Source organism: Danio rerio, chromosome 4 (assembly GCF_052040795.2).
Source record: "Danio rerio strain M-AB ecotype USA chromosome 4, GRCz13ab, whole genome shotgun sequence".
Classification (NCBI taxonomy): domain Eukaryota; kingdom Metazoa; phylum Chordata; class Actinopteri; order Cypriniformes; family Danionidae; genus Danio; species Danio rerio.
Window position 1 is genome coordinate 66,992,023 of NC_141024.2, and position 19,688 is coordinate 67,011,710.

The 19,688-nt window shown below is 35.9% G+C and overlaps 1 protein-coding gene, 1 long non-coding RNA gene, 1 other non-coding gene and 1 pseudogene across 4 annotated transcripts; 2 read left to right on the plus strand and 2 right to left on the minus strand.

Annotated features, from left to right (window-relative positions):
* Positions 1-5,444: 5,444 nt before the first annotated feature.
* Positions 5,445-5,517, minus strand: trnak-cuu (transfer RNA lysine (anticodon CUU)). The gene has a single exon. It is a non-coding gene; the product is annotated as a tRNA-Lys (tRNA).
* Positions 5,518-6,834: 1,317 nt separating this feature from the next.
* On the plus strand, positions 6,835-7,121 carry wu:fa10h04 (annotated as a pseudogene). Its single transcript, NR_023324.1, is given in 1 exon segment — positions 6,835-7,121. The product of NR_023324.1 is annotated as a wu:fa10h04 (transcript).
* LOC110437815 (uncharacterized) lies at positions 6,835-19,253 on the minus strand. Its single transcript, XM_087250450.1, has 3 exons — positions 19,104-19,253; positions 16,492-16,641; positions 6,835-8,976 (listed from the first exon to the last, which is right to left on the minus strand). The coding sequence occupies exon 3, from the start codon at positions 8,933-8,935 to the stop codon at positions 7,739-7,741; it is 1,197 nt and encodes a 398-aa protein (XP_087106576.1). The 5' UTR covers positions 8,936-8,976; positions 16,492-16,641; positions 19,104-19,253; the 3' UTR covers positions 6,835-7,738.
* LOC101886247 (uncharacterized) lies at positions 10,791-13,987 on the plus strand. Its single transcript, XR_015484319.1, has 5 exons — positions 10,791-10,840; positions 11,593-11,710; positions 12,285-12,322; positions 12,413-12,492; positions 12,761-13,987. It is a non-coding gene; the product is annotated as an uncharacterized LOC101886247 (long non-coding RNA).
* Positions 19,254-19,688: the final 435 nt, after the last annotated feature.

Below are 19,688 nucleotides of genomic sequence, written 5' to 3' on the forward strand. Positions count from 1 at the left end.
CTCGACGAACTTTACTGTCTAGTTGTTTTTAAATCACACAACATATACAGTCCTTTTTTATCCTATAATATAAAATGATAATTCTTTTAAACTCACTCTTATTGCAACCATATTTCTAAACACAATCATACTTCTCACTCATCCTAACTCATCTCTTACACTGTGTAACCTGAACCTCACCTCTATTCTAGTCTCTCTAGAGCAAGGGTGGTAGCTTCTGCATACCAGTATCTTCAGTCCAACACAGACAAATACACAAATACTTACAATTAAATAAATACAATCACAATACAATCCTCTTGAGTGACCTGTTACTTCTGCTCCCGTCTTTACTGCTCTTCAGTAAAAATAGCATTTCACAGGATTTTTGCCTTTTTTCCCCCAGCCTCCTGCATAATATTTATTATTATTAAAACAGAACGGGTACTCCGAGGTCTTTGCGCGCTTCTCTCTATACTTTTTTAATCTGTTTTAATCTCTTATCTGTCACCACTCTTTAAGAACTTCCTCTTAAAACTTAAAAATGCTCTATGCATATTCTTCATCATTAAAAAATTTCCCAAACATGAGTAACAGTTACTAGTTAACGTTTATCCTATCCGTCAAGGCCCTCTTATGAAAACACAGATCATTTGCATGCAAATTGTTATTTTCTTCTGGTATTCAAAACCCCTTTGTTTCCTTTTATATCTTTTTAGTTTTATTTGTAGTTCGTTATAGCTGGAGAAACAGTTCAAGTGACTTTTTACCATTACAAGCAGGTCCTTGGTAGAAAAAACACAAACGTATAAGCTTAAAATTGCTTACCGTTTTTTATTGTGGCCACATATTTGTGTTTTTCCTCCAAGCCCAGCATGTCCAGTGTCACCTGTCCATCTCTGTCCAGCCCCACGTTGGGCGCCATTTGTCGTGAATTCGACTTCTCATCAATTAGAAATTATCAGACCGGAGGTTTTGAATATCAGACAATAGACTTTATTCTCCATAATAAAGCCGAGAAAGAGCAGAGCAGACCCCAGAGCATTCTGAAGTCTCTCCTGGACACCTTCCAAAGTCTCTCCTGCTCCTTCTAAAGTATCTGTGTTCTCCATAATCTTTATACAGGTAATTATGACACACCCCTTTGTGTCTCTTTTTAACTCTTGACCATTTTTGAATAGGTTTTCTAGTCTAAGGGGTCCTGCTATTCTTGGCTCTCAGCCCACTAGCTCATGTCAACAGAGATGTTACAGGTCTATGTCAGCAAAGTATAGATTCAACTTATGCAAAGGAACTAAGTGTTTACATACATTGTTATGATAGGATAATAACTTGATAATATGTTACTCATTCTAACTTCTGCAACATATAGCTTCATACAAGTATTTAACATATATGATCAGTGCTTTACATATTCAGTTATTCTACACAATCAGCCATTCAGTAATGGCCTTCTCCTAGTGTTGCTCCTGAGCAGGCATACTCATATTACACAGTATTTTTAACACATGCTGGCATGTTTGCTGCAAACACTACACACATTTTGTGAAGAGAAAATTAACTGCTTTACACTTAGAAAATACTACACACTGAGACAATAAAATCTTCTTCAAATTTATATACACTGAAGAAAGACCTTGATACTCTTAATGTGGAGACGTGATTATTATTGACATGTTTCAATAATATCCGTCTTGTTTTAGACCTTTTAGATTGCTCAGAGTTGGTGAACGATGATGCTCTCATTTTGTGTTTAGACTTTTACAAGGCCTTCGACGCTGTCGAGCATCCCTTCATGCAGACACTTTGAAGCATTTTGGCTTTGGTCAAGAGTTTGTGAGAACTGTTCAGACTCTGTATAAAGACTTCACTAGTAATGTGTCTTTGCCTCATGGAGCTTCTCCACGTTTTGTCATTGGAAGAGGAATCAGACAAGGTTGTCCTGTTTCCCCTTTTCTGTTTCTGGTGGTTGCAGAGCTTCTTCATCTTTATGTGGTCAATTGCTCAAATGTTGAAGGTATTCAAATAGTGCAGATGATGCATGTGTCTCTATACATAATAAAAACAAGTCCCTGAAATATCACAGCCATTACAATGATTGTCGAATGCTTCTGGCCTTTCTGTTAATCAGAAAAATCTGTTGACAATTCTTCATTCTGATATCTTAGATGTTTGTCGAATTAAGGTCAGGCACACCATCACATATTGAGGTATTACAATTAATAAATGTTCTTCTGAAAGGATCAGAACTTTTCTAAATGTTTAAAGAAAGTCAACTTTGTTTAATTGCTGGTCTCAGAGGACTATCCATGGACGTCTTCTACTTTCCAAAGCTGAAGGAATATCAAGGCTGGTCTATTCCGCTCTCTCCTTACAGTATATGCTAATCCCGAAATGTGTACAGAGATTAATAGAGCTATATTTCAGTTCATCTGGAAAAACAGGACAGAATATGTCAAAAGAAAAACAATAAGCTTTTCTAAAGGTGGACTCACTGTTCTTGATTTGACAATGTTTAAAATGAATTGGATGAAACATTGCCTTTACCAAAGTCATTCACTGGTTTTATATTACAAATCTCTTCTTTGACAAATGTGCTGGATTAAAACGGTCATGTTCTCTATTGTGTTTAGTGTTGGTCAACTGTGGCAGCATCTTTTAATTAGGAAAAAATATTTTATTATTATTTTAACTATTTTTTATTTTTGCTCTTTTATTGATAATTTTTCTAAGTTCCTTCCTATTATGAGCCTATTGCTATTTTTACTGTTTTATGCTCACATCATGTGTTTATTTTCTCTCTGTAAAGCACTTTGTGCAGCCCTGTGGCAGTTGGAAACGTGCAGACAATCAGCAGTCCCGTGCGGACACACATAAGAGATACGAACGTGCTCGTGGAGTGAGTGTGTGTTACAGCAGTTTGGCTGATGGATATGAATTTGTAGCTAAATCGTTTGCCCGCAAAGCAGCATTTCGCATTGTTTACATCATTGCTACAGCATACCGTTAATGCTAGACACTGTACATGTCATGATCAATTTTAACAAATAAAAACACTTACTTGTAGCTTACAACTTCTGCTTTGAGGAGATTTTAGCCGAATCCAGCACTGAACTGGGAGAGATTCTGGAGCTGTTTTGTCAAATCATGCTTGCTGAGTATTTAATAATTCTCTGGAAGATAAGTAATATTGAACTTTAGGCACTTTTTTCTTTGTGTCGTGTCCTTTGGAAGCCCAAATACAGAAACAGACGAAGCTCTGTGGAAACAGCCGTGTTTAGACGCATTTTTAGCTTCATCTCGCTATAACGTTAAAGTGCTTCTGGCCACGGCCTTTACCTGCATGCGCAGTGTGGGATGCACAGTAAATGAACTTGTGATGTCACAGGGGGCGGAAGTATTTTTTTGTAGTCCCTAAAATTTGTTCATTGTAGGATTTGCTAAGCTAACTCTGTAAAAAACAAGGCCTCCCTTTGCATTGAACTTAGAACTTTTTACATTCAGAGACGTTGTTTATGTTCACACAGCTACATTACACATCGACTTAAGTTTAAAATATGAGATCATAGTGGACCACCCCTTTAAATTAAACACACGTGGGAACAAATCAATGATTTCTACAACCGTATCAAAAGTCTGTAATGTTAAACAGGGTGCGGGTCGTGACCTATGCGCATAACACTATGCACAAAACTGTGAACTTAGGGTGACTTTTGTTAAAACTCTTGTCATACAATAATAAATCAGTGTAGGAGGCCAAGACTGTGACATAACAAAAGACTACAATCGACAAAACAGCTTTTATCAGTAGATTTAAATGATGACAAAAAGAACTTACCTTGATCTGTTATATTGTGCTGTGCACTCATGAGAATACAGCGGTGTTGTTATTCATTTGCATATGCCGCGACGCGATTGGCTCTCATCCATTCTGACAATAAAGAGCGAGAGCGGCGATTGGCTCCAGTCCATTCTCACGATGGAGAGCGAGTGCGGTGATTGGCTCTCGTCCATTCTCACAATGGAGAGCAAGCGCAACAATTGGACGAGGAGAGAGGCTGAGACAGACGATCCTGATCCAGGTAGCGCCACAAGGACTTAGTGAAAGGTCACCTACAGTGGTAGAAACGCTGAACTTTGCTATATGAACCCAAATTAAAGTTTGCTGAAAGAGAGTCAAAAAGGTCACATAAACGTGGAGCTTGAACATAAGACCCTGTGATTAAGAGTCTCATGCTCTACCAACTAAGCTAGCGGGGTTGTTGAGGATTTTGTTCAAGAGCTAGTTACCATTTACATCAATACCTTCCCTACCCATACAAATTTTCAGCTACATCCTGATTTCATCTTGCAACGCTGGACAGAATATGGCCCAGGATCTATGCTGAGTGCACATGTTAGCAGTTGCAAGGCAGGATCATTTTTAACTCGTCACTGGATGGGCTTGAACCACCAAACTTTCAGGTAACAGCTGAACACGCTAACCAAATGCACCACAGAGACTTAGTAAAAGGTCACCTACAGTGGTAGAAAGGCTGAACTTTGTCTCTAAAGGTCTGCTATATGAACCCGAATGAAAGTTTGCTGAAAGAGAGACAAAAGGTCACAGAAACGCCCAACGTGGGTCTCGAACCCACGACCCTGAGATTAAGAGTCTCATGCTCTACCGACTAAGCTAGCAGGGTCGTTGAGGACTTTGTTCAAGAGCTAGTTACCATTTACATCAATATCTTCCCTACCCATGAAAATTTTTCTGCTTAATCCTGATGTCATCTTGCAACGCTGGACAGAATATGGCCCAGGATCTATGCCTAGGTCACATGTTAGTAGTCGCAAGGCAGAAAAATGCTTAATTCGTTTCTGGGTGGGCTTGAACCACCAGCCTTTCAGTTAACAGCCGAACGTGCAAACCGATTGCACCACAGAGACTTATTGAAAGGTCACCTACAGTGGCAGAAATGCTGAACTTTGTCTCTAAAGGTCTTCTATATAAACTCGATTGAAATTTTGCTGAAAGAGAGACAAAAAGGTCACAGAAGCGCCCAACGTGGGGGATAAGGCCACAACCTTGAGATTAAGAGTCTCATGCCCTACCAACTGAGCTAGCCAGGGTGGTGAGCACCTTGTTCAAGAGCTAGACACTCTTTACATCAATACCTTCCCTACCCATACAAATTTTCTGCCACATCCTGATTTCATCTTGTAACACTGGACAGAATGTGGCCCAGGATCTATGCCCAGTGCACATGTTAGCAGTTGCAAGGCAGCAAAACGCTTAACTCATCGCTGGATGGGCTTGAACCACAAACCTTTCAGTAAAGAGCCGAACTCGCTAACCAATTGCGCCACAGAGACTTAGTAAAAGGTCTCCTACAGTGGTAGAAATGCTGAACTTTGTCTCTAAAGGTCTGCTACATGAACCCAAATGAAAGTTTGCTGAAAGAGAGACAAAAAGGTCACAAAAACGCCCAACGTGGGGCTCGAACCCACGACCCTGAGATTAAGAGTCTCATGCTCTACCGACTGAGCTAGCCAGGCTGGTAAGAACTTTGTTCACGAGCTAGTTAGCGTTTACATCAATACCTTCCCTACCCATGAAAATCTTCTGCTTAATCCTTATTTCATCTTGCAACGCTGGACAGAATATGGCTCATGATGTATGCCCAGTGCACGTGTTAGCAGTTGCAAGGCAGCAAAATGCTTAACTCCTCCCTGGGGGGGCTTGAACCACCAACCTTTCAGTTAACAGCAAAACGTACTAACCGATTGCGCCACAGAGACTTAGTGAAAGGTCTCCTACAGTGGGAGAAACGCTGAACTTTGTCCACCAGGTGGCTCTGTTGTGCGTAATTTTTACACATTTTTGTATCTAGTTAAGTCTGGTTTCTAATGATAAAGAAATTTTCATTTTGTTGTAACTGTAGAGGAAAAAAGTGTTTTCCTATACATTTTAAATTGATAATTTCTCAAAGTGTAAAATTATAAGAGATTATGTGTGTAATTGTGTATAAATTGTCAAATTTACCAAATGTAATTACATCAATTATTAAGAAAATAATTCATTCGACCTCACAATGCTGCTCTGTATTGATGAGGGGGTGGAATGTGCAGTAAAGCCAAAAGACAACGTGTTTGTGTTAAATTGTCTTCTGCAGGACTAAATAAAGTGGAGGAAAGCAGCGCTTGGTGTCATTTGAAGTTATTGAGTGAAAAGCAGATCAGTTACAAATGGTAATACACAGGTCTGTGCTTATAAACATATAATGTACTGCTGTACAGTAACGTGTCATTTGTTTGTTTCGGTTGTCTTCATTTTAATGGTTTTTAATTTGTTTTTTAATTCGTGGGTCTTTCTGGGGACGCGCTGCGACTACTAGCCCGACAGTGGAAACGCAACATAATTTTGGCCTCATTACTCATCTCCCGGGCGATTGGCCCGGCCCGATAAAAGCCCTGGCTCGCACTGGCCCGATAGTGGAAATGCGGCTACTGGCACTTCCCCGCCAACACTTCAAGAACTGTACTCTTCCAGAGTGAGTAAAAGGGCTCGCAAAATCACCCTGGATGCCTCATTTGATGTTTGATAAGTAAATTAATAAACAATTCGGAAGTGTGGAATGTGCACAAATATGGTTATCGGTTCATAATAGGTTGAAACACATTGTTAGATTTTGCTGTATTTGGCTTAACCGTTCTTGCATGTCTTGTCAATGTATAGAATGTTATGTGTTGGTTTCATTTGAGGATTGAACCCAGTTTCTTGGACTCAAAGCTGGGGCTTGTCCCAGCTGAGCTAACTCCTCAACATATGAACCCAAGAGCACAAAATTAAAAAGGGAACTTGAGGCGTTTAGCTTCAGAAACAACTGATCTTTATTTGAAAAATAGAATACAAAGTACAACAGAAATGACGGAAGCAGAGCTTCCAGTGAACAGGCAAAACAAATCTGACACAAGGGTAAAAAAAACAACAACAACAACAACAACAATAAAAATAAAGTGTCACTTAGCTTCTCAAGAGAATCGGGCGAGCACTGGGCAGAAATGGCTCAAGACTGAACACACTAGCTTTTTACACACAAACTTTTATAGGGCAAAACACAGGTGTTGCTAATCTAGCTTGAGTGGTGGCACAATGTAGATGGGAAGAGGAGTAATACAGCTTAATTAATTTTTACATAGATGACTTCAATACATAAAATAAGTAAGCTGACCAAAACTCTTACGGGGAGAAGACTTTATCGAAGACAATGAATAGTGCAGTTCCTCAGCAGCGATGTTAACTCGTTGGTAACTTAACCCAAAGTGAGACATTACTTTATAACAAAGGATGTAACCCTCGAAGATCAGCCTACTTCTTTGGTTGGGTCACAACTCTTGAGTTCCTGTAGGTCATTTGGTTCACACCTTTTCAGATGCAGATACTTGTTTGCATATGAAACAAGTCATACAATCTATCAACATATAGTTATTTTGGGTTCTTGCAGCCCTGCAGGTGTTCAAAGGGTTTCATCTTCAGAAAACTTGATATGTATTCAAAAGTTCACACTTGTCCTGGTAAGAAACTCTGGTTATTTATAGTGAGTCAGGAATCATCTGATTGGTAAATCATGTGTTGGCTAATGCAGGACCAGCCGTAGACAATCATAAGCATGTGATCCTCTCAAAAGTAGTATAAATAAACTTCACTTGAATGAACAGCCAAACTACATGAAAAAGCTGCTGTTTTGAATATACCCGTGTTTGTGTGGACAAGGCCTCAATTTTGGGGACTCTGCTCTCCATTGTGAAGCTTTAGGTGAGTGTTGAGGCTTCTTTTACGTTTAAAGCCCTTTCCACACTCACTGCATCTAAAAGGGTCCTCTCCTGTGTTAATCTTCCTGATGTGTTTCCTGATGGATTCTTTGCGTGTGAGACTCTTTTCACACTGATCACATGTCAACACTATGGTTCCAGTGTGACCATCCATGAGGTTCTTGAGGCTAGCTTTGGTTGTGAAGCGCTTTCCACACTGAGTACATGCAAACGGCTTCTCTCCAGTGTGAGTTCTCATGTGGTGTTTGAGTGAGCTTTTATGTGGGAAAGTTTTCCCACACTCTGTGCATCTGTAAGGTTTCTCTCCAGTATGAATACTCATGTGGTTGTCAAGACTTGTTTTTTGAGTAAACCTTTTCCCACACTGTGTGCATGTGTGAGGTTTTTTTCCAGTGTGAATCCTCATGTGGATGTTAAGGTCATGTTTTTGAGAAAAACGTTTCCCACAGTGTGTGCAAATAAAACTTCTGTCTCCAGTGTGTGTTCTCATGTGGACTTCAAGGGTGCAATTTTGTTTAAAACTCTTTCCACACTGGATGCAAGAGTACGGCCTCTCCCCAGTATGAATTCTCATGTGCACTGCAAAATTTCCTGATTGGTAGAAGCTTTTTCCACACTGTTGGCATGTATACGCCCTCTCTCCAGTGTGAATTCTCATGTGCACCGCAAAGTTTCCTGGATGATAGAAGCTTTTTTCACACTGTTGGCATGTGTACGGCCTCTCTCCAGTGTGAATTCTCATGTGGGTTGTAAAGCCTTGTTTATAAGTAAAACTCTTTCCACACTGTTCGCAGGTGTAAGGCCTCTCCTTCGTGTGAACTCTCATGTGAACATCAAGGTTTGCCTTTTGAGTGAAACTCTTTCCACACTGTTTACAACTGAAAGGCTTCTCTCCAGTGTGAATTCTCATGTGGTTTTTAAAGCCTTGTATGTGACCAAAACTCTTTCCACACTGTTCGCAGGTGTAAGGTTTCTCCCTAGTGTGAACATCAAGGTTTGACTTTTGACTAAAACTCTTTCTACTCTGTTTACTGCCGAAATTACACGCAGATTTGGATTTCCGAGGTCTTCCACGTGATGAAGTTTTTTTAGTTAGTGTAGGTTTTTCATCAGTCGTTATTTCTTGGAGTTTCTCTTCCATTTCATTCTGTTCATGAGCTTATTCTTTCAACACCATCAGGTCTTAAAAAAACAAAAAAAAAAAACGTTAACTTTAGTACGAAGACACAAAGTGACAAGCAAAAGATGGATGTTTCATCCAGATATAAAAATGAGCTTACCATTTACTCTGCGTCATGTGGTTTTAAACATTTCCTTTCTTATGGAACACAAAGTAAGCCAGAATTTTTTTCACAATATCTTCTTTTGTGTTCAACAGAATCAAGAAACTCAAAGGTTTAAAACCACATGTAAACATGAGAGTAAAATGGTATCCCTTTAAAGAGTTCCTTTTATGAGCCTTTTTTTACAAGATGTAAAATAAGTCTTTGGTGTTCTCAGAATGCGTCTGAGGTTTTAGTTCAAAATCAGATTATATACCTTGAAGAAAATATAATTTTGGCGGTCAGAGGAAAACCAAGCTCTTTTTGTGCCTGTGGCTTTAAATTCAGATGATCAAATGCACTCGCTCTAGATTATTCATGTTGTGTTCCCTCATATGCATCTTTCACTGGATTTAAACATTTGTAACTTGCTTGGAAGACCTGATTGAGACAAATACTGCATGTTCATAGCAAGTACACATAACTTACGCCTATATTTCTGAGTTTGAATTATTGTAGATAAATTATGTTATATAACAAATGTTTCCCAGTACTGGGTTGCAGTTGGAAGGGCATTCACAGTTTAAAATAAATGCTGGAGAAGTTAGTTGTTCATTCCGCTGTTGCGACCCCTAATGAATAAAGGGACTAAGCCGAAGGAAAATGAATGAGTGAGCACATGCAAATGCTTAATGCCATGTTTGCTGTAAACTGGAGTGATGATGAGATGGCAAGATGACATACTTTACTACTTCATTTCATTTATTTCAAAAGTTTACACTTAACGAGCCTAGGGCTCCCATTTGCAAGACGAAAGGGGAGTTCTCGAGAACTCTTCTGTAGTAGCTAATGAACAGAAAGTTATTGTTCTTAAGAGATGACTACTTACTAGGAGTATGTCTATGGTGCCGATTTGGATTAGTCAAGTAACTTAAGTTGCATGTTTTTAGCCAGTGGAAAGAAAACCCATGTGAGCACCGGGAGAATGTGTAAACTCTGCACAGAAACGTCATGAGGCAACAGTGCTAACCACTGGGAAATCGTGCCACCCTTCTAGGAAAGGAGGAGTAGGGGTGGAAGGGGGATTCTCTAAACGAAGATGGCTGTGACATGGAACTCAGGTTATTTATAGTGGTTTAGGAATTGTCTGATTGGTGAATCATAAATTGAGTAATGCGAAACCAGCTGCAAGCAATCATAAGCATGTGATCCTCGAGATTAGTTTATAAATAAACTTCACTTGTACTTGTCTTTGTGCATGACCTGATGCTTAGATAAAAACCTACATAAAGACATTTAGATAAGACATTAAGATATTTTATATACCCGACAAGATGCAGAAATGCCATCTAAAAAAGTTAACTACAGTTTGTCCCATCAGGGACAGTGACAACGTAAATATACAAATAATAATGTTAACCCGGGGGTTTGTGACCTACACACGGCTTTCAGAGTGCATCTCAGTTACAGAGAACACTCAAAAAAATGAACTTTCCCTATTGTTAGTTTTACTATACCCATCCTTGTTCACATTACATAAAACATAAAAGTAATTAAATTTACACAAGTTAACTATGTTATTTCTACAAAAATTGAGTACTGTAGGCTTTACCTAATAAGGGTTTGACTGGACAACTTAACATTGAGGAGTAAATCGCAAAACCCTCTTAAGTTTGGATATTTGCGGATACCGTAGCTTACCTATGGGTGGAGCACCGGAACAGAACAGAAGGCAGACGAACGTGCAAAGCACATTGAGGAGGAGAAGATGGTGGCTTTTTCAGGTAAGAGTATTTTATAACTCTTTACTGTTAAATATCGCTAGGAAAAGTGTTCACAGAATGATGTTATTTTATGTTATCAGTGTATTTCAGAGTCTTTTGAGCTTTAGCATTTTTAGCTAGCTCTACTGACTTGTGTTTCTCAAGGAAAGCATTTGGCAGTGCAAAGACTGCAAAATAACTGTCACGACTAGATTAGAGCATAGATATTATAGTTGTGTTTTTATGCACTTATTCCGAGTTTCTCTGTAGATTTAAAACATGGAATGTGCTACACAGCCATCTTAACTGTAGATAGAGGTAAAGTTGGTTTTATATTTGCACATTCGGTCATTTAGAAGTCTCTATTGTTTACCATTTTACTTTGAGTTATTCGATCAGAATTACCATGCAAGTATAACTTGAAAACAAAATTAACACTGTTTATTTGACTGTGAAAAATGTTGTACTTTGATAGTCATTGGCTGCAAATATGATTTCACTATTTAGGGTTTGCAAATAATACTTTTATGAAATTTTATTATTATTAAGTCTGAATGTGCAAATATAAAACCAACTTTACCTCTGTCCAAGCAAATGAGAACACTGGGTTACATCCAAATGTAACACTAGCCAAGTTCAAATGCCATGTGTGTTCTTGCAGCAATATAGAGTCAGAAATATTTTTAGTAACATGCATAACCACCTAAGAAACAGTGATACAGTGCCTTGTATGAAAGCTATCTTTACTATAATCTTGTGTCTTAAATCTACAGATTGCTGCTGAATTCAGTTGAATCACTTCTGTCCCACTAATTCAAACATGTCAAAACTGGATAGTTACTCCAGCAAGCTGGCCAGCATCTCCCGTAGAGAAGGAGGAATTGCATAGAGGTAAAGTTGGCTTTATATTCGCACATTCGGACTTTCCCCTTAATAATATAATTTCATAAAAGTATTATTTGCAAACTCTAAATAGCAAAATCATATTAGCAGTAAATTTCTATCAAAGTACAAAATTGTTCACAGTCAAATAAATAGTGCTAGTGTTGTTTTCAAGTCATACTCCCATGCTAATTCTGTTCGAATATTCAATTTAACATGGTGAACAATATAGAGACTGCTAAATGAACAAATGTGCGAATATAAAACCAACTTTACCTCTATAGGAATCGCAGATAGAGATAACATTGGTTTTATATTCGCACATTCGATCATTTAGCAGTCTCTATATTGTTTACCATGTTACATTGAATATTCGATCAGAATTATCATGCATGTATGACTTCTAAACAACATTAACACAGGTCTAATTCAATCTGAACAATGTTGTACTTTGATAGTCATTTAATGCTAATATAATTTCCCTATTTAGAATTAGCAAAGAATACTTTTTCTGAAATTCTCCTTAATAATATAATGTCTTTATATCCAAGTATAAAACCAACTTTATCTTTATGAATTGCAGGGCATAATATTTGGAAAGTGATGGCTACCATTGATGAGGTTTGTTAACTGTATTTCATGATGCTTGTAAATAATTTCCACTTTAGTATGGTGTTTTTTCATTGTTTATACTTAATGTCTCTTCTACAGAATGATGGAGAGCTTGCATTCTCGGAGCATTTTCTCTGTATCTTAATGAAGATTATGAAAACCTCATGAAGAAGTATACTGTAAGTGTTTTCAAGCACTGAATGTTTAAAGTGCCACCACATAAATTCACATAATATAATCAAGGAATATCAATACACAAAGTATATTTAACTTGGGGTTATCAAAAGTACAGACTAACCCTAACAAACACAGTAAAGTTGTTTTGTAAGTCACTGCAGGTGCGTTATGTAAAAGATTGAGGAATGGACAGTTGATACAAAATTTACAATCTGTATTTTTGATGGAATTAAACTGACTTAACAGTGGTACTGTTTTTGTGTTTTATAGGACACAGGCTTTGAAAACTCTGAGAGAGAGAGAGACATGGCCAATACTCTCATTTATAATCTACATCGTCAGACCTGAAGGTGCAGAAACCTGTGACCCACCATCAGGTGTTGGACTGATTGTTGAGGGAGTAAAAGTGCTTCAGAACCTTGGCGATGTCACCAAGACTTGTGCTCTTCTTTTGGGAGTAATATACAGCTTGAGTTTTAGTTATCCTTCAGACCTGAAATACACCCGAGTTTTTTCCAGAAAGTGTTGCTGGGACTTGAAGAACTCAAGAGCAAACTTGGCTGAATCAGTACATCATTCTGGACAAATGAAAGAAATAGAGGAAGAAGCTTTTTTGTGACATTTAAATTGTTTTATGGTTTTAAAATTAATGTGATGTTATCTTTGTTGATGGCACCAAAGTTTTAAATGAAGTTCTGCAACTTTAAATGGCTAAATGGTTTGGTTATTTACAAAGATTAGAGGTCAGTTTTAATCTTTTCTTTACTAATGGCTCGAACGATTTCAGATATCCAAAATTGAACCCTGTAGCAGTTTGTGTCATGCTGCCTGCCTTAAACTTTGCTTTTCGTTTTCCAAGTAAAATGTATTATTTGCAGTTGCATATAGTAAAATAACATTTTGGTCAATAATAAACTTTTTTTTTTTCGTGTTTTTTTCTGTCTTTTTGAAACTAAATGTTATTTTGGTGGGGGTTGTCATAAAGAGGCCAGTTGTATATTTTAACAATCGCTTAAACATTTTAAAATATCAGCAATGTTGCATTTCATGACAGTATTGAAATAAAATGTCCTTACACATTTTCTTTTGAAAATTCTTATTACAATATTTGAAGGAAGTAGCACATTGTAAGAATGTTCACTATTGACCAAAGTGTTTTTAAAAAAAAAAATCCTCTTCAAACTGCTATTTCAACTGTTTGTGGATGTTTACAAAAATCGAGGCCAGTTTGAATGTTACTTTAACTATTCTTTGTAAAGATCAGAAATAGAGTTTAGCAGTATTTTAACATTCCATGTATTTAATTTTTCAAATTAAGATTATTTCAAATTCTTAAAGCCAGTTACACTTTGAAAGACCTTGTAAATGTTTACTGTAAATCCTTTGTTTTTGTGTATTTGTTTCAAAGGACCTGTGAAATTGAAATTATTTTATGGATTTTAGGTGTTGTATGTTGCAAAACCTTGCAAAAAAATAAATTAATTTTGTTTCTAAAAATGTTTCATTATTTAGGTTTTACACTTGTAGAGCACATACTTTAAAAGTGAATAAAAAAGAAAAGAAAGTGTTCACCTTACATATTGAAAGTTCATAATTTTTACATAACATTACTAAGTAAAATATACATATAACTAAAATGTAATAATGACACATCTAAATTGGGTTGTAGGTACTAAGAATTATTTTGTAAACTTTACCTGAATTTCTTTTGTTCATTCAACTATATTGTTACTTGTAGAAACTACTTAACACAGTTACGTGGAACCACTTGACACTCTTTTTTTTATGTAAGTCCAACAAATCATTTTTTTGAGTGAAGTGCAGAGGTTTTTTTCTCTTATATGACCTGCAGTATCAAACATTTTACTGTCATTAAACACACTGTCTTTCTCCCCTGCGTGTGTGTTTGTTTGTCCTCTGTCAGAAGCGCGTGCACAAAAGGCAACTCCCTTTTTTATTCAAAACCTGCCTATTTTACCTCCACCGACACTCCCACCCAAACAGAGCAAGAAACACCCACTTTCCTGACTTTTTCCAAACTAGAGGTATGCAAACATCCTGCTGAAACGGGGGGTTTTATGGCCCTTTAAAGTTACTAGTGACTCGAACAAGCATGGCTGGTTCAAGTAGCAGCTCCAGCGATGGAGAAATGATTATTGTTCACAGAGCAATAAGCAGCTCCACGTTGATATCGACTCTGGGCATTTTCTTCAATGTGCGCTCGCATTGACAGTTTTGAGCTTGAGCGCCTCCAAGGGCTGTTTACTGTAACTTCAGCAGCTCCGTGCACATGAACAAAAGTGCCAACCTGATTAGTGAAGTTTTTAACGCAGCGCATCAAATTAAAAAAAAAAAAAAACGAGCATGAGGCGTTTCTTTAAAAATTATTATTTTTTTTTTTATGCCTGGCGATTTGCGTGTGGTGTGCACCATCACATTGATGCCCTTTATATAGTCACAAGGTGTTAAATGTCGACAGAAAACGCAAAAAACATCTTGGTGTGCGTGGGTCTTTACACTGTTTTCAGGATCTAAAAATTCATTCTGTAAAAAAAGTCTCAAGCAAAACGATTCCAAGGCGCCGGCTGGTACGTAAAGAATATGGTCAATACTGACGAACTTCACACTCAAATGTTTGCATATCATCAGCATGCTGTAATCCATTTCTTAAACTGCAAAAGTCATTTTTAAACTAGTTTGTTGGCCTGTTGTAGTTAGTGCAATGCTAAACGTTATTCCACTATAATTTGTTTTGTCTCATGTCGTCCCACAAAATCGTCATATAATTTAGAATACTGTAGTTCAATGTTTTAAAATAATAAATATTTTTTGTGTCCATTTTATCCAGCATATTTAAAATTAAAGCATCTACATTTTCTGACATACTTTAAACCAGGGTTAACATTTTTGACTCAAGAAGAGTTAAAGTATAAGGAATTTTTCAAATACCCCAGATGGAAAAGGGTTTTATTTGCTCTATATATAATTATGTTATATATAAAAATAAATAAATACATTTAATAATACAATAATAAATTAATATAAAAACACAGTATTTTATATATTTCTTAGCAAAAAAAAAAAAATTATATTGTGTAAAAACAAGCTTTACCTGTATCCGTACACTTTTCAACCTAAACTTTTTTAAAATGTAAAAAATAATAAAAAAAATAAACAAAGGTTTTAAATGTTTTAAAAACTATAATTAACTAAATCTTTGCACAATAATCTGTCCAGGTCGATGTCCTCAGCAGTAAATACAAGGAGCACATTTATGCAAATATTATTGTAAGGAAAATAATTAAACCATTATGATAAACCGAGTTAAAATGACAATTTTGAATAAAAAGTTTTATTGAGATGGATTGCTGGTGATTGAATGGGTTTTGGCCAGATTGGGTAGCAAAACATTAACAAAGGAAAATTAGGACTTGTTTAAAAAGACTTAAGACCTACAACACAATATTTCAGTAAATTTAAGAGTTTTTAAGGCATTTTTAGATTTAGATTTAGGAATTTAAGACATTTTAAGACCCTGCGAAACACTCTGTTTAAACACAATAGCCCTGGTAATTAGTTATTATAATAATGATTTAATTCTAACTCTAGCCAAAACTATCACTGTAATAGCAGATATCTTCTATGAGAATACTGTAGGTCAAATAGTGTCAGCTCAGTTAAACTTTTTTAATTGATTGTTTTTATTTATTTTATATAGTACTAGTGCTCTAGGATGCTTAACAAACAGTAGGAGAACAAGAAAAGCAATAACCTTAAGAAGGTAGAGAAAATAGGAGACTAATAATACATAAAATAATGACAAAAAACATGAGAACAAGTAACGAAAGAAACTCATTCTGTCTTTTAATGAGTGCTTTTGTGCATTTAAGAGAACTAGGCAGCACACTCAGGGCTGCAAGATGGATTTAGTATTCTTATTATTAAAATATATCTGAATGAGGATCAGATGACTGCGTCGGTCTTTGAGAATAAAAGTCAACCTGTTTGTTCCTGCAGATCTTCCTGTTTGACTGTGAATGTTTCTTCAATCTTCAGGTCTTCACTTTCTACTTTAATAAATGCCATCTTTATAACAGTGTGGAGATCAGTCGCTTCAGCAGGAGTTTTTCTCTGAGTTTGGACACTTTATCCTGTTTAAAATGAACAAAACAGAAATAACAGAAATAAGATAACTTCTCTTCAACACTTGCTTCAAATGAGCAGATTAAAGCTAGTACTTTATTTCTTACATATATTGATGTAAATTTAGAATGGACTAACATTAAATTAGACCTTCATTAAAACACTTATTACACAGTTACATCTCTGTAACTTTTTTGAAACTTTATTCAGGTATGTTCTTAATCGTGTTGTTTGTTTCATTTACTTTATTGTCTGCTTACAGCAACGTGTAAATAGAGGTAAAATTGGTTTTATATTCGCAAATTCTGACTTTCCCCTTAATAATATAATTTCATAAAAAGTATTATTTGCAAGCTCTGAATAGTGAAATCATATTAGCAGCCAATGACTATCAAAGTACAACATTGTTCACAGTCAAATAAATAGTGCTAATGTTGTTTTCAAGTTATACTTGCATGCTAATTCAGATCTAATATTCAAAGTAACATGGTAAACAATATAGAGACTTCTAAATGAACGAATGTGTGAATAGAAAACCAACTTTACCTCTATAGGTGTAGCACTTTTTTGCACAAGACAAATTTCCTCTCAGGGACAAAGTTTATCCTATCTTTATTCAAACAACAGATCTCATTACTGTGAGTGAAATAGTACTTAGTTGTATAAAATGTTAAAATAATATTGTCAACAGCAGGTACATAATTTAGCACTTAATTAAAAAAAAACCTTAATCAATCGTTTTATATAAGGGTAAACGCTTTAAAGCAAACCTTTCTCCAGTTAAATCACAGCGCGGGAGCGGCGCATGCTTGTGACGTCACACACCACGCCAAAATAAAAGTCTTTTTTTTGCCACTTACTGTTGCAGTCATGACTTATTGACACATTTCTCCCTCCACTTTCTGACATACACAGACACACGTATTTGGAGTTAATCAAATCCTCTACTCTAAACATTTTAAGACAATTTAAAAAACGTGTTTAATCACTAAGTCGAAGTGTTTAAAGCAGAAAATCTCAACGGTCTAAAATGTATAACAAATAATCTGATGGGTGTTTTAAGCTGAAACTTTACAGACGTAAAAGACTTAAATTATGAAAGGGAGGTAAAATAGGTGCCCTTCAAGTAAAAACTATTCATTACTACTACATGTTTTAACTAGTCATTCCTTATTATATATATATATATATATATATATATATATATATATATATATATATATATATATATATATATATATATATATATATTCTCTGCGTTTGGACACTTTATCCTGTAAAAATTAACAAAGCAATAAAAATGTCCTGTTTAAAATAAATAAAACAATGAACAGACACAAAATAACTTCTTTTCAACACTTGCTTTAACAGTTTCTTTATATGAGAGTAATTAACAAAAATAAATCAGGTAAGTGCGAGCAAGAAACAATAGCAACAAATAAGCTGATTAAAACAAGTAACATTATTCTATTTCTATTATATAGTGATGTATATTTAGAATAGAATGACATCATGCAATTTAACAAATTAAACCTTCATTAAAACACTTATTACACACTTAAATGTTGCTTTATTTAAACTTTAACAAATGTTGTTAATTATTTTGTTTGTTTTATTTATTTAATTGTCTGCTTACAGCAACGTTGTAGCACTCTTTTGCACAAGACAAGAATTTCTTCTCGGGGACAAATAAAGTCTTATTCAAACAATAGACCTTATTGTGAGTAAAATACTACTTCTTTGTATAAAGGGTTAAAATAATATTGTCAACAGCAGGTACATCTAGCATTATATGAACAACCTGAAATTTTAATCAGTTGGTTTACATTGGTGTAAAAGCTTTAAAACAAACCTTTCTCCAGTTGAATCCCAGTGCGGGTTTTTTGTTTAGCTTTTTCCCCTACTTACTCTTTGTCATGAATTATTGATACATTTTCCACTTTATACTTTATCTGCTTTCTGTTTTGTATTTGTAAGACCATCAATCTTTATGTTAATTGAAAAAAATAAAAATTTTTCAAAAATCCCCCCCCCCCAGATCTTCACCTTCAGGTAGGTTGGTACGAGGTTGCATTTTCTTTAAACGATTGCATTTCTTTATCCATAGCTTTAACTCATTCACTTGCATTCAACTGATGTTGCCACCTCTTTGTATGTTTGAATGGGGAAACATCAAATTCTCCAAAACTGCCTGCCAGGTTCCAACTTATATATGTAATAGGTTGAAACTTAACTAGGTTAACTTAGGTTGAAACTGGGCTACAGTCCATTTGTCAGGATAAAAACAATATTCATAACCAAATAAACAAACAAACAAAAAACTAAATAAATAGTTGTATAGAAGCTTTTAAAAATGACTGAAGAACTTTAATTCAATGTTGAACAGTGCATCCACACATGTTTAGATTTTACATTTTATAATGTTAGCAATCAGATATTTTTAAGAGTAAATTCAGAATGTGCAACTCACCTTTCCAGTCTTCAATGAATATGTGGGATGAGAAATGGCCTCAGTGGGCTTTTCTTTGTAGGTTGTTGTTGGTAATGATCCCAATGTAGGAATCAACAATCGTAGTTTGTCATCCAAAGTTGTTCTCTTTACTTAGCAAAATAAGCCAATGACGTTTCTGTTAGGAACCCAGAATATATAGATACAACCCTGCTGAGCTACAGGATCTGGAATGTGTTTGGATAAGACTCAATTGGCCCCCATTAATGCTGGTATAAAGATGCAAATGAGCAGTGGAGAGCAGTGAAGACTCAAGACACATACCGTGGGGGATGGAAAGTTCAGTAGCTTTACAAACCAGTTTTACAGAGAAATAATGATGTATTGGGAAAATAAGTTGACTTTAGCCATCTTCATTTGATTTGTTGCTTTTGTTTTATTGACCTTATTCTAAAACGCGGAAGTGTGCCTGTTTTCGCGATTGTCTTAGAACTTCCGATTCAGTCGCATATGGGAGAAATGACTAGGAATAATAAACGGCAGAAAATGGCCAAACTACTTGCTCAACAAACAAATGTTTGCATGACTACACAGACCAAGAAGCAT